Source organism: Vulpes vulpes, chromosome 12 (assembly GCF_048418805.1).
Source record: "Vulpes vulpes isolate BD-2025 chromosome 12, VulVul3, whole genome shotgun sequence".
Classification (NCBI taxonomy): Eukaryota; Metazoa; Chordata; class Mammalia; order Carnivora; family Canidae; genus Vulpes; species Vulpes vulpes.
The window spans coordinates 61709434-61725514 of NC_132791.1; the positions used below are offsets into that span (position 1 = coordinate 61709434).

The 16081-nt window shown below is 38.3% G+C and overlaps 1 protein-coding gene across 8 annotated transcripts in view; it reads right to left on the bottom strand.

The window, feature by feature from the left end:
* SNX24 (sorting nexin 24) overlaps positions 1 to 16081 on the bottom strand; it is a 154153-nt gene that overhangs the window by 81979 nt on the left and 56093 nt on the right. Inside the window, exon 1 of one of the 8 annotated variants that reach the window (XM_072728723.1) lies at positions 10128 to 10237. The exons of 6 other annotated variants lie outside the window; for them this stretch is intronic. Coding sequence is in view for 1 of the 2 variants with exons in the window: in XM_072728717.1 (XP_072584818.1) it covers positions 10128 to 10193 (66 nt within the window). In the remaining variant the exon portion in view is untranslated. Of the gene's footprint in view, positions 1 to 10127; positions 10238 to 16081 lie in introns of those variants that run through there. One more of the 8 variants, XM_072728717.1, reaches the window with a different exon arrangement.

The following is a 16081-nucleotide window of genomic DNA, read 5'->3' on the forward strand; positions in this document are numbered from 1 at the left end:
TTATATTTGGCTGTAGAGAAACTGCTAATACCTTTCTTCATGCCTTATAAAACATGTAAATATCATAAATTTTAAAATATTTTTAAGAAAAAGACTGCTTCATATAAACCACTACTTAAGGAAAAAGAACAGTTCTATACGTACTTGCCATTATAGACTAGCTCTTTAAGAGTCGGGCATGAATAAAAATATGTTTTTTTAAAATGATGCTTCTTTGCAAAGAAAATTCATGACACCAAAAGGACTCCCCAAAATAAGAAAAATCTTTGATGAAAGAACAAAAAATAATAAGAGAAACAAAATTAGAGTAAGGGCAAATATCAAAGACAAAAGAAATCTAAGTTTCCTAAGCTAGGAAAATCAAAAGTGTTTACCAAATTAGAGGGAAAAATAAAACATCTACCTATTCTGGAATCTTTTTTTCATTACAATAATGAAAAAAAAAAAAAACAACCACTGGCAAAATACAGATGAAAAAAGCAGCAACAGAGATGACGATGATTCCAAACTTTTTCTCTGCCACACTAAATGCCTCTCCTACAAAAAATGGAACAGTATCTGCAAAGTTTTATTAGAGTATTATTTCATAATCATCCAAATCATTACTCACATGTGAAGGCAAAAAAAAGCCATCTCAGCTGTGGGTAAATTCAGAATACAAAGATTCCACATGGACTTTTTTTTTTTTAAGATTTTAATTTATTTATTTGAGAGTGCATGCATGTGCACTCACGCATGTGGGCAGGGACAGGAGCCAAGCAGACTCCCTGTTGAGCAGGGAGCCAGACAGGAGGCTAGATCCCAGGACTCTGGTATCATCTGAGCTGAAAACCAACAGTTGGCTTCTTAACCAACTGAGCCACCCAGGCACCCCAACTCCCCACATACTTCTTAGAAAAAAACACTGAAGATACAGAAATGAATTGCAACTAAGAACTCAAAAACATATAAAAGTAGTATTTTATATTTGTATATACTTATTTTATATATTTATGCTTATATAGTTTCAAATATATTTAATATATTTTAAATGTATAATTTACATTTGATGTATAAAATGTATAATATACAATAATATATGTAAATAAATATATACAAAGAATATATCAAAAAATCTGTTAAAAGTCACATACAAGGCCAGCCATTGTTTTTGTCATCATCAAAGACTATGATGCTGGGACACAGTAAATACAGACAAGGGCAACATTATCAAGTGGCTGCTATCACGCAGAGACTGAGAACATCTCCAGCAGGAAGCATGGAGGGGTTTCATGGTCACATGGACACAGCTTCCTCACAGGCTACTCTGTTGCTCACTTCTACAAAAAAGGGGTGTGTGGTTGAACTTACTTGGTCACAGACAAATAAAAGTCTCCAGAAATCCATAGAAAACCTGGTTCAAAAGTTTAGCTTCATATGCCTAAAGTTTGATAGTAAATGATCTTTAACACAGAATTTCACATCCAGGCAAATTTTTCACTAAGAAAGAGGTAAAGTGCTCTTTTCAAATATGCAGGAGTATTTTATGCAGTATGTAAACTCTGATAAAATTTTCCTTGAAGTTACCTCTTAAAAATGAAATTTAAAGGAGAGGCCAAAAAACTGGCCCTAACCTAGAAAGAAAATGTTGAGAAAAATCCTAAAATGGCAGATTTGTAGCCTAAAAAATATTCAAACTAGAGTAAGACGCCAGAGGGTTCCAAGAAACATGCCAAAGAAAACTGGTACGAGTAATATCAATTATAGATAATAAGCTTTTAGTAATAGTGTCAAGACATTTGCCTTTCTTTGTGAAGGAAAAAAAAAACTGCTTAAAAATTCCAAGAAAACCAACCAAACAAAATGGATACAACTCCAAATACAATTCTAGTACACAATTTCAAATATAAAGCAAAATAAATGTAACAAGATTTGGTGCAGTCCAGAGAAGAGTGGCCATTTGAGATAATGCTCGGAAGAGTCTCCAATAAGCAGCAGAGATTTCTTTTTTTTTTTTAATAAATTTATTTTTTATTGGTGTTCAACTTCCCAACATATAGAATAACACCCAGTGCTCATCCCATCAAGTGCCCCCCTCAGGGCCCGTCACCCACACCTCCCTTTCTACCACCCCTACTTCGTTTCCCAGAGTTAGGAGTCTCTCATGTTCTATCTCCCTTTCTGATATTTCCCACTCATTTTTTCTCCTTTCCCCTTTATTCCCTTTCACTATTTTTTATATTGCCCAAATGAATGAGACCATATAATGTTTGTCCTTCTCCGAATGACTTATTTCACTCAGCATAATACCCTCCAGTTCCATCCACATCGAAGCAAATGGTGGGTATTTGTCATTTCTAACGGCTGAGTAATATTCCATTGTATACATAAACCACATCTTCTTTATCCATTCATCTTTTGATGGACACGGAGGCTCCTTCCACAGTTTGGCTACTGTGGACATTGAGCAGCAGAGATTTCATAATTTATAGAAACATGTCATTCTCCAAGCTCAAACACTTGATTTCACAGTGAAAGTATACATAAGTATATGTACACACACACACACATAATTATATTGTTGACAATACCAACTATTGTACTCAGTCTTTAGACTCAATCTATACAGCATGAAAAAAATTATTTTTAAATAATTCTTGTCAGTAAACATTTCTTGTCAGTATAAAAAGCAATGGCATAACTAGCAGAAAACAGGAGGAGAATGAAGAAGGAAAGCAAATGGGGTACAAACTGTTTTCATCTTCTATAACTGGTAGTCAAAGGATACTGCTAAAAATTGGTGTGGAAAGTGGTTCAAGTTACAATGTAATAAAGTCATGATGTTCATATTTAATGATGAAATTGAAATCATCTACATAATAGGAACTGAGTATGAGAGAGGGAGATAATAACTGCGGTGGGTAAACTCTCAGTTTCTATTTCAGAGTGGAGGGACACTAAAGGTTTTCCAAGATTGAGCCATCAAAAACCAGAACTTTAGATATACTAGGGTCTGTGTGCTTAAAATAAATGAGTAATTTTTCAACTAACTTATAGTTCTGGAAGGTATTAGACACATTTTTTTTTCCTTTCACATGTTTATGTAGTATTAGAAATTTTTCCCTGTGTTAATGTATATACTTTCAGATATCCTAATAATGACATAGTCTGCTAAATATTTTAGTTTTAATCTCTCTAGTTAAAAGGGGAAGATTTTTCTTGAGTTTAATGATATTCATAGAACTACAGGCTTTCAGTCCAAACCCTAGTACTAATTTTAGCTGCAGCTCTCTAACTATTTGATTATGAAGGCTTTATTTTTCTTTTTCTCTTAAGCTGTATCTATATGATACAAATCCAATCAATTCAGGGTGAGGGGGAAAATGCACTCAAATACATCTGGTCATACATGTTGACTGGTTAACATAGTTTTTCATTAGTTTCAATGTAACTTTCATTAGTTTCAATATAACTTTGACTTAAGGTTTTCTGTAAAAAGTGAATACTGCTGGTTCTTGGCTTACCTGAACTGTTGTGACAATACATCAAATATTATGTTAATTCAGCAATCTGAAAGACAGATGCTTTATGAGTTCCATTATTCTGTTTTATATCCTGCTTTGAAAAGAATGAAAAGAGATAAATTTCATCTGCACTACTTACTAACTTGGGCAAATCTCTAAATATCTTGGAGCCATAGTATCTCCATTAATAAAAAGAGAATGATAAAATGATGTCACACTGTATTAGTTTGTTGCATAATAAATGTCTTGGTGCCTTATAAGATGCTTTGAAATGGAACAATTAATTGCTAACTGCTAACTATGAAGTGGGTAACAAAGTATCCAGCAGGGATCACAGCATGGTCTTCATGTGGACTTGAGGACAGTCTTCCTCACAGAGATTTGTAGTTGAAATAGCTTGTCATATACATAAGAATACAACAATCTATCATTCTTCTATCAAATTACTTATCTACAAATTGCATCTCTTTATCACAAGCTCATGACTCCTATAAAAAGAAGCAACTCTTCCACCTGCCTCCAAAATCCTCCACGATCTGCCCCAAGCCATCAACCCATCTTGTTTTCCTACAGCTCTCCTGGGGCCAATTCCTTCTTAAATCCTCCCTAATCTAGGCACCAACTACAGATAATGTGCTCACCTACCATAGTGCTTCTGCTCACAAGTGAGCCTTTCCAGGCCAAGGCGTCACATCCTAGCCTTCATTCAGCCTCCATTCCAGAGCCTTCTGGGTCTTGAGGCATCACTGTCTTCCATACACTCCCTTTAAACAGATCATCTAAAATGCACACTTGTGTTTTTTAAAGTGCAGTCATATTCTTAAAATTTCAGGAAATATATTCCTTTTTTTTAAAAAAAGATTATTTATTTATTTGTTCATGAGAGACACAGAGAGAGGTAGGGGTATAGGCAGAGGGGGAAGCAGGCTCCCCATGGGGAGCCCAGTGTGGGACTTGATCCCAGGACCCTGGGATCATGCCCCGAGACTAAGGCAGATGCTCAATCACTGAGCCACCCAGGTATCCCAGCATATGTATTCCTACTGACTATTTCATATTATATGTATTATATGCCCCAAATAAACTGGACTTTTTTTTAGAAGAAAATAATTACTGAGAAGAACCCACAGCATTATTGTGAAAAAGCATGTATAATATGCACTAACTGAAAAAGCAGGAGAAAATGTTTTACCCATACAAAGCTGCAGACTATAAAATATGCATAAGAGATGACAAAAGACATCAGTCAAATGGATGCCTGAGTTGTAGAGTTACAAATTATTCTAATTTTCCCTATAATCTAATTTTTTTCATTAGCACACACATACATTATTCTTATAATTAAAGAAAAATTTAATCTAAATTTAACCTAATTCTGTCTTCTAAAGTTCTACTGGAATAAATGTAATAAATGACAATTACTCATTTTTTAACACAAACATTAAGTTCATACAAAATTCATTTATGTAATTCCTTTTTATTGCACATCTTCTTTATGCCAAGCACTTTGCTATGCTCTGTATTAATAACAGTAGCAGTACCTAAGATCTTTTTTTTAAATGTTGCTGTTTTATTTGTTTTTACTTTCAGTAGGCTCTATACCCAATGTGGGGCTTGAACTCATGACCCTAGGATTAAGAGTTGCATGCTCTACCAACTGAGCCAGCCAGGTGCTCTTAACATTTTTGAGTGCTTTTCATGCACCATGCAGTGTTCAAGGCACTTCGATTTATTAACTGGCTTAACCTACACAAGACCCTATGAGGTAGGTACTATTATTATTCCTACTTGAAATGTGAAGAAATCAAGCCATACAGAGGCCCCTAACTTAGACACAGAACTAGGAACAGATTTATAAACTCAGTCTGGTTCCACAGCCCACAATCAATTAACTATAGAAACAGTGGTGAGCAAACCCACCACCCTGGCCTCTAGGGTACCTGCACAATAGAAAGAGAGAAAGAAATTAAAGAGTAGTCAAAACAATATATAATTCTGACATCTGGTACAAACTATAAAGCTATCTGAGCTGTACTCAATATAAAATGCTTATTTTAAAAAATCTCTCTATGTGTCTTAATTAAGGGAAAATAGGATTTACTCTTGGGAATCTGGGAAGCTTTCCTTCAAGAGTTGATGTTTCTGAACAGACCTACAGTAAAGGCAGGCAAAGGGGAAGGGCAGGCACTGGGTAGCCCAAGTGCAAAGGGCCTGAAGCAGCAGGTGACAGGAGGGAGGAGCCGAGTGAAATGCAGCCCACCTGGAAGGAAGCACTTCTGTAAGAGGCTGGAGAGCGGATTACCAGTGAGCTCCATTCAATGGCTCAACAAAGATAATTACCTAGCACATGCCAAGCTCAGTTCTAGTCCCTGGAGACAGGACAGTGAAGGATCCTAAGATCCCTAACAAAGCTTACTTACATTGGAATGGAAGGAAGACTCAGACAATCACACGAGCAAAGCACATTAGCTGGTAAGTGCTACAGAGGAAAATAAATCCAGGTAATGAGGACAGAGAGGGCCTGGATAAGAGCGGGTATGGCTGCTATATGGGGTGGTGAGGCAAAGTCTTTCTGATAAAGTTTTACCTGAGCAGAGACCTTGTGTTAGTTTTCTCTTCCTCCTATACAAACACAATGCTCCATTTCTTCTCTCACAGTTGTATAAGTGAGGAGTCCAGTGTGCTTGGCTGGCTTCTGTGGTTCAATCTCAAGGGGGCTAAAATCAAGGTACAGGTGGGGCTGTGTTCCCTTTGAGGGTTCACTGGGAGGAAAGGTTTCCATTTCCTTGTGGTTGTTAAGACTATGGTCCTCGTTTCCTTGCTGGCTATAGAACTGTTGTCCCTATTTCCTTGTGCTTATAGCATTGTGGTCCCCATTTCTTTGCAGTTATAGAAGGGTGGCCCCCATTTCCTGGCTGTCAGCTGGGAACACAGCTCCAGCTTCTAGAAGCTGCCTGCATTCTTTGGCTCATGGCCCCCTTTCTCCATCTTCAAAGCAGGCAACGGCACTCCTTCCCAGGTCACACTTCTCTGATCTGCTTTTCTGTTTCCTCTTCCACCTTTAAGGACTCACATGATGATGTTGGGCTCAGCTAGATCATCCAAAACAGTCTCTATGACTAAAGGTCCTTAATGTGAACCACATCCATGATGTCCCTTCTGCATGGAAGGTGACAGATTCACAGGTCTAGGAACTAGGATGTGGACATTTCTGGAGGTCCATTATTCATTCCCTTACCCATAGGCCTGAAGGAAGTGAGAATATTTGGGGGTGACAGAGGAGGGGTCCATGCAAATACCTGACATGTTTGGTGTGCCTGCAGTGATCAGGAGGGAGGAGATTTAAAGAGGTCTGAGCAGTGGTACAGACAGGTGAGTGAAAGCAGAAACAATAGAACAGACTGCTAACTCAAAGCAGAGTCTGTTTATAAAACGAGGAATAAAATAAAATGGTGAAGTTTGGGGCCTGGGGACCTGACGGATGGTAGTGCCATCCTGAACTGTGAAGACCTGGTGTCAACCAGTCTATGGCAGCAAACAGGAGCTCAGCACTGGCCATGTTAAGTTGGAGATGCGTTTGAGACACCAAGTGAAGATGTGAAGCAAAAATGAATTTATAGCCTGGGTCTTAGTCAGAGATACAGATTTGGAAGTCATCAGAGTGTGAATGTAATTTAAAGCCAGAAGACTGGATCTGATCATGTAGGAAGAGCTGTTTATTTAGAGGTGTTGAGATCATAATAGGGTTTATGGTTTTACCATTTCAGCAATGAGAGGTCTTGGCTGCACTGTGAAAGACTTCCTTTTCCAAATTAAACCTTTCTAACTCCTCTATCTGTCCTTCAGATGATCTGGTGTTCAGGTCCTGCACTACTCACCACTTTTTTGGATAAAACACAATTTGGCATTGTTTCTTCTAAAATGTTGAGTCCGGAATGTAAGGAAATACAGGCATTCCCAATTAATCACTGGATTGCATCTCCAAAGTCCACAGTTGAAGTAGTATAATACTCAGCAGGGATTTTCTCATAGAATAAGTATAAAAGATTCCAACCCAAGCACTTAGGTGGCTCAGTTGGTAAGCCTTTGAGTTCAGGTCAGGTCATGATCCTAGGATCCTGGGTTCAGGTCCCCATATCTGGCTCCCTGCTCAGTGGGGAGTCTGCTTCTCCCTCTCCTTCTGCCCTTCCCCCTAGCTCATGCTCTCTTGCTCTCTCTCAAATGAAGAGATATTAAAAAAAAGATTCCAACCCATTAAAAAAAAAAAACCCTATTTAGCCCATAATCTGCATAAATTATAATACTAAGATTATTGTTAGTATGACACACTATGCATATTTCTTAAAAAAATATTCTCACCAAAAAAACTATGCAATTCAAAAGATCAAAACTTTAAAGCATTCTCTACAGATATACATATACACATGTACATATACATATATAGATAATTTTTTTAAAAAGATTTTATTTATTCATTCATGAGAGACAGAGAGAGAGGCAGAGACACAGGCAGAGGGAGAAGCAGACTCCATGCAGGGAGCCTGATGTGGGATTCAATCCTGGGTCTCCAGGATCACACTTTGGGCTGAAGGCGACGCTAAACCGCTGAGCCACCTGGGCTGCCCTAGATAATTTTTTTTTAACCAAAAAAGGTATAAGAAGTAAGCCTGAGTAGCTGAGAATTATTGGTCTCATTCATGATGAGTCAGGCTCCCTATTTCTATAGGCACCAAGAAAATGAGATCCAAGATTCTCCTGTGTTCTCTCAAAACTGAATGTATTTATTAGACCCCAGAATGGGAAGGCTGCTTGGCCACAGGGAATCTGCGATATGCGTGTCAGCTTCAAAGCTCTGCTGCTTGGCTTTGAAACACAGACAGAGAGCAGATGGAGAGGGACAAGCTCTATGCCCATGAAAGAACACAGACCATTTTGTCAACTCTACAACTGAAGATCCTAAAAAGATATCCTGTTGTCTTTTTGAGGGTAAAGAAACTTCTTCTGTTCTGCTGACAGGTGTTAAGAGAGGATATATCCACATTTTTTAACACCCGCCTACAAGAACAAAGTAAGCTCTTAAAAATCGTAGAACTCTTAGCCTTCTTTCGAGGCTCAGAATTTCAATTCTTCCTATGAAAAAATACTTATTAAGTCTTTTACTGACTGGATATAACCCGGGTTTAAAACTGTCACACTTGAGCTGCCTGCGTGGTTCAGTCAGTTAAGTATCTGCCTTTGGTTCATGTCATGATCTCGAGGTCTTGGGGTTGAGCCTCCCATCACCTGCTCCTCCCTCTCCCCTCACCCTCTCCTTTGCTATCTCTCCCCTTCAAATAAATAAAATCTTTTAAAAAACAGTTGCACTGTAAAGACAATGATGATGATGTTATTTCTTTATCCAAATATTTATTGAGGAGTTAGTGGGTGCTAAGCCACTAACTTTAAATTTCAAGGTGTTTGAAATCTACCAGAGAAGTAAAATGACAAAGAGCTCTGTCCTCAAGAAACATATGTTCCAGCAGGGGAGACCGATAACAATAGATATAAAACGATAGCTAAATTAGAGTGTTTCAGAAAGTGATTATCTGGTCTGGGGGTAGAGCCAAGAAAAAGCACTGGAAGTGCTGCAGGAAAGTTGCAATGCTGAATAAAATTATCAGAACTGGCATCTCTGAAAAGATGGAAATCCAGATTCTGAAGTCGTATCATATCACTTAACTTGGTAATAGCTTTATTGTTTAATTTTTCTTTTTAATTTCTTGTTTTCTTAAAGTTAACCTACTTTTTAAAATGCACTGGCACGTGAAGGTTTAAAAACTAAGTCTGGGGATCCCTGGGTGGCGCAGTGGTTTGGCGCTTGCCTTTGGCCCAGGGCACGATCCTGGAGACCCGGGATCGAATCCCACATCAGGCTCCCGGTGCATGGAGCCTGCTTCTCCCTCTGCCTATGTCTCTGCCTCTCTCTCTCTCTCTCTGTGACTATCATAAATAAATAAAAATTAAAAAAAAAATTTAAAAACTAAGTCTGTGCAATGAAAAAGGTACAACCAATTTCTGTATTTCACCAATCACCATCTTTTCTAAATCTACAGAACACACACCAGTGCCAAAGACACTCGGGGAAAAGTTTGGAGCCTAATGAGGCTGGGCCTTGGCATGTAACAGCATGTTCATTCTTCATGTAGAATCAGCATTTCCAAATCCATATATAAGGAGCTGCTAAAGAGGAGGGGGAGGCCATTCCAAGAGCTTCTCATATTGATTTCTTTTACCCCAAACAAAGAGATTCTTCTAGGTAGAGGATATATCATAATCACTTAATTTGTCTGAGTCCTTTAAAGAAGGAACAATGAATTGAAGAAAAGGTGTTGACTTGCAAAAAAATAATCATTTTGCAGATTTTTTGTTGTTGGAATGGGTCATTTTCCCTTAGTAATATGACATATGTGGTCTCTACAGAGAAACTGAAAATGCTTAACCCTTAATTCCCGCTGTTCCCAAGTGCCTGAGCTAAACCTAATGAAGCCTACATCTTAAAGACTCTTACCCTGCTCCAAAGAGTAGCAAGGATAAAGCTTTTCTGCAAGCTTTACCTCTCCAAGGTTTACTGTATTAGACACTCACCCTGAAATCACCCAGGTCACCTAGACATGAGTAGTTTTTCTCTCTCCACAGTATTTCCATATGCATAGAGCCAGTGCAATTCAACTGTGAACCTCCTGCCAGGCATTTCCTACAGGGCACAACACAAAGGTTTAAAGGCAACTTTTGGATGAAGTCCCTTCCTGGACAAACAAAAAGAAAAAAGAAAAAAATTGGTGCACAAGATAGGAAACTAATACCTCCAATCATGATTAGTACATCAGTCTCATTCAGGAAGGCAAATATTCACTTGCTACAAACCAAATATTCACTAAGTGTCCACTACTCCTGACCGTGGCTCTGCTAGGGTTACCTTATTACAGACTAAAACTCATGACAGCAGTGGAATCTGGACACATGAAAACCTTTAGAGACAGGTGAGCTGTCAGAGATAAATAGTACACCTAACTTAAATATTCCTAACAGCAGGAAAGAAGAGTTATCTTAGTTTCATTATGTAACCTTTCATGGGTTATACTGCAAAAGTAAACTAATCTGAAAAGACACATGTGAAGAATAGGAAGAGAATAAAAAAGCATAAGGAAGATTATTTCTCAACAAATATATGAACATATACAGATATAAATAATTTGCTCAACAAAGCAGCACCAAACTGAAACTGGAATATGGCTTTTAAAAGTGAAAAAGTAAGGGGCACCTGGCTGGTGCAGTGGATAGAGTATGTGACTCTTGATCTTGAGGTCATGAGTTTTAAACTCCTTACTGGGTGTAAAGGTTACTTTAAAAAATAATAAAAATAAAAATAAGAGTGAAAAAGTAGGTTTATAAACAACTGTCAACAACCTCGCATTTAGAAGGATGATAAATGACAGCACATTCATATCATGTTTCAGATGTATTAACACAAAAGGGTATTATTAACTGTTAAAATTTTTTAAATACAAGCACAGACTTCACAAAGAATACACTGTTTTTGTTAAATTTTATTTAACTTCAATTAATTAACAGATAGTGCATTATTCTTTTCATGAGTTCAGTGATTCATCAGTTGCATATAAATTAGTACACTGTTGTGCATTTAAGTGAGTACATGATCAGGGCACCTGGCTGGCTTAGTCAGAGGAGCATGCGACTCTCTCTCAGGGTCGTGAGTTCAAGCCCCACACTGGGTGTGAGGATTACTTAAATAAATATGTACTTTAAAAAAATAAGTAAATACATGATCATAACAGCATATGTACATATACACCAAAAAAAGAAAAAAAGGTGGAATAAATACCCAAATGTTTTAGAGGAAGAGATATTTTTTTCTTCTTCACTTTTCCAGGGTTTTTTCTACCAATTTTTCCTCATTGAAGCTGTGTATCTCATAGCATTCTCTAAAATTTTGAGTGAAAATGTTCAAAATGGGGGTGCCTGGGTGGCTCAGTCAGTTGAGTGTCAGCCTTTGGCTCAGGTCATGATCTTATGGTTTTGGGATGGAGCCCCACATCAGGCTCTCTGCTCAGCAGAGAGCCTGCTTCTCCCTCTCCCTCTGCCTGCAGCCTCCCCCCCCACCCCCGCCCCTGCTTGTGCTCTGTCAAATAAATAAATAAAATCTTTAAAAGAGAGAAATAAGAAAATGTTCAAAATAAAAAAAAAAGTTATAAATCAGATACTTTGGGTTCCAAGTCCCTCTTTGACATGTACTAGCTATACAGAGAGGAAAATAATTTCTCAGCTGAATCCTGTTCATCAGCTAGGACATGTTAATATTTTACATACATGTTAATATTATACATAATATAACACCTGTGTATCATTCTGTGACACGTGTTTTTCTCCAAGTCTGCTCTAAGGAAGAGACTGCCATGTGCACATTGCTGTGCCATGCTTTCTTTACACACTGCTGAGGGCAAACAAATGTTAACTCCTTTGCAACTAACCATGCATGCTTATCTCACTGTTCAAAATCATGGTCTTCAGGATCTGCAGTGAAATTTCTGTTAGTCAAGTGCCTTCCACTGCTTCTCCCTTACCAAACAGCAAATTCAGTTCTCAAAACAGACAACTCTGCTCCTTCCCTACCCCTTTCTCTACCTTGTGTGCAGTTTCTGGCTTTGAAATCAGAGGGCTCTATGAAATGTAAGCTCCAGGTTGACCTGGGTCAGAATGTGGTTTTCAAAAAAGACTACACTGCATGCCTTCTGGTCGTTTCTCATGCCTTCTTATCTCTCCGGCTACCTTCCCCCCCCCCCCCCCCCCGAATGCTCACCCATTTCTCTTCCTTGGCCTGGAAGCACATGCTATGGTCTGTATGTGACTATTTACCTGAATTCTCTAATTTCTAGATGTTTCCTCTTACTGGGAACATGTCTCACTGCCACAGGTTGTGAGCAAACAAACATGTGCACTCATTCACAGGAAGGGATGGTTGATGCCCAAAAGTCTGCAATCAAAAGGATTCACCTAGGATATCCATGATAGCATGACACATCACATCAATCCCTTTTAAAAGCATTTTTCTAAAGCTATAATAACCTTATGCCTCCATAGTGTAAGGGCTCACTGACCTGATGCCTCTGAACTGTGTGGCCAATCTGGTGCCAGAAGGGGAGCTGGATCATCAGAGATTACTGGGACTGTGTCCTGGTTTCTGCTGAAAAACACACTGTCCACCTGACAGCTTAAGAAGAGGTACCAATTTTGTTTTGCTTTTTTAGTTATTAATGTTGCTATATCTCAGTTTTAATTATTTTCTTGATATCGAAACAACTCTGAGTTAATATCCTGTTGGGATCTCCTCAATATGCTTTCTCAAATGCAATAAAACTAAAATAACTAGGGGCACCTGGGTGGCTTAGTGGTTGAGCATCTGCCTTTGGCTCAGGTCGCAATCCCAGGGTCCTGGGATCGAGTCTCACATTGGGCTCCATGCAAAGAGCCCGCTTCTCCCTCTGCCTGTGTCTCTGCCTCTCTCTCTGTCTCTCACAAATAAATAAAAATCTAAAAAAAAAAAAAAAAAAAAAAAAAAAAACCTAATAACTAAAAATAACTAGTTTTTCTGGCCATGAAGTCCAAACACTATACCAAGCACCACTGAAGCAAGCCACATGAAGCCCTTCCACCATTTTTCTGTCTGGGTTTCTTTCTGATTAATACATAGGACCCTCAAGTGAGTTTTGCACTGTTTCTAATTTGAAGGTGTTCTCACTTCATTAACACAATTCTTCATTTTTTACTTCTTTGTTAGCACCAACAAGAAATTCCAGGCTTTAAAAGATTCAAATGACTTGTATCTAAATCAGACCTGGATTCTGTGCTTGCAACATGCCGATTTACATGAGATCTCTTGGAGTTTCTCTGCTTCCATAAAATGCGGATGCCACTGCCCATCAGGCCCAGGTTTGCCTCTTTGCACAAACAGTCCAAAACAGTTTTCCTGATCTGTTTCAACTTGAAGTGTTGTCAATATATGGATTGTCTTGCTTTCTAATTCAGTGAAAAATCTAGTTTTCCATTAGTCTCTGCCTTTCTAATTTTCGATACAGCTTTACTAAATGTAATTATTACAGGCAGATTCAAGAAAGCAATTACTGAGCTACTGGTTTGTATCTCTGAAGTCTTAATAAGTGGCAAAAAGTTGTAGCTGCACCCAGAGTATGAAAAAATTTTTCTACAGACTAAACATACACACCTTTGAATTTGTATGTATGTGGAGAGACATATTTAAAATAGTATATAAAGTGTGCTCTCTTAAAATGCAAGTCTTAATCCTCATTTAAACTTTATTCAAAGGCAGTGCTGTAAGTTCTAAAGAGGAGGAAGTGACATTTCAGAAATGTCTTTCTGTTCTTTCTCCAGGACTCTGTGACTTTGGTAAACCACTTAATTTCCTGGATTTCCTTTTTCCTTCCATCTGTAAATATGTGAGAATGTTAATAGATGGCCAGCAAGTACTTTTTCAACTCTAAAGGCTAAGATATATTTATTAAATTCCTAATATCTGCTAAGTTCAGAAATACGCACAAAACCGAACTGCCAAGGCTTAAAATTTAGTTAAGAAGAAATATATAATTAACATAAACCAATACACAGTAGTGCTATCCCAATGATATAAACCAAATTATCTTTCTAAAATGTCTTCAGCAATAGCTGTATATATAAATGGGGATACAACTTCTTTGGGAGTCATCCAAATTACAGACTTTGGCGTTTCACTTATTGGCAAATAGGGGAGCATTCACTGCGTGATCAGTTAACACTGGTCTTGGGCAAACAACAGATTCTGTGAATGGAACCACCATCCCCAAGCCAAATGCCTCTGAGACATTGAACAACCATGTACCAATCAGTTCATCATCTGTATCTCGGTATAGTGATATTATTTAATAACTGATGAGGCACAAAAAGCAGGTGAATGTCATCATTTTGCAGATAAAAAGACTAAGGATCAGAAAAATAAATGATTTTTCTAAAACCTTATGACCATTCAGTGGTCTGTCCTCTATAATAGGATCATGGGCAGCAGTTTTGCAAAATTAATTAGTGAATGAAGCCATAGGAACCCCTATCCTGGTGACTTTTTCACTCTCTGGAAAAAATTTCATTGCTCTTAACATTCTGGTTTGTCCGCCGGGACACCTGCACCCCGATGTTTATAGCAGCAATGTCCACAATAGCCAAACTGTGGAAGGAGCCTCGGTGTCCATCAACAGATGAATGGATAAAGAAGATGTGGTTTATGTATACAATGGAATATTACTCAGCCATTAGAAACGACAAATACACATCATTTGCTTCGACGTGGATGGAACTGGAGGGTATTATGCTGAGTGAAGTAAGTCAATAGGAGAAGGACAAACATTATATAGTCTCATTCATTTGGGGAATATAAAAAATAGTGACAGGGAATAAAGGGGAAAGGAGAAAAAACGAGTGGGAAATGTCAGAGGGGGAGACAGAACATGAGAGATTCCTAACTCTGGGAAACGAACTAGGGGTGGGGGAAAAGGAGGGGGGCGGGGGGGTGGGGGTGACTGGGTGACGGGCTCTGAGGGGGGCACTTGATGGGATGAGCACTGGGTGTTATTCTATATGTTGGCAAGTTGAACACCAATAAAAAAATAAATTTACAAAAAAAAAAAAAACATTCTGGTTTGTCGGCCCCATTGAAAATAGTGCTAATTATTTACCTTGAATGCCATAAAGCTACAGCAACAATTCTAACTCTTAAGATTAATTTAGATAATATGCAAATAACTTACCTTCATGATTTTTAGAATCTATGCTAATAGATTTTGGACAGAGTCCTTACATCAAGGACTAAAAAGTGGTGATGAGCATTATTACTACCACCATTATCTGGAAACTTAAAACCACCTTTCAGTGGTTTCTTCAAATCCACCTTCACGAAGGTCAGTCAAGCAAGTGTGAAGGCAAGGGAAAAAAACTAAAAACAGAAACAAGCAAGCAAACAACATGCTTCTTCCTTTAATTCTATAATGAAGTTGAAAACCTGTATGCCAGGTCCATATTGAATCACCCTTCTAAAGGTGTACTGTGCTCGGCTTGGATGCCACATCTTCAGAATGTAATTGTCACATGAGATAGTCTTTTCCATGGAGAAGGCACTGCAAGACCAGAGTCTATCCCTATGGCATTTGAGGAGCAAGGAGAGATGTTTACCCCAGGGGAGCAGTCTGTAAGTATTTGTAGAGCAAATGAAAAGGGATTGCGGTGAAGTTTTGTCGATCCCAATAACAAAATTAAGGCCAGCTAGTAAATTTTCTGCACAGTCTAGAGCTGAGAAAAAGAATCATGACTTAGAGTTTGCCATGCAAGCATAACGAGCCCACAGCCCAAATCACCCACCAGATAAGGCTGAACTGACAGTTTCCAGGCAGCTTATGTAAGGAGGGATTACAATTCAACTGGGTTTCTGGCCAGAGATTGTATTTTGGGAAAACAGACGACATGCCACTGTTAAGTAAACA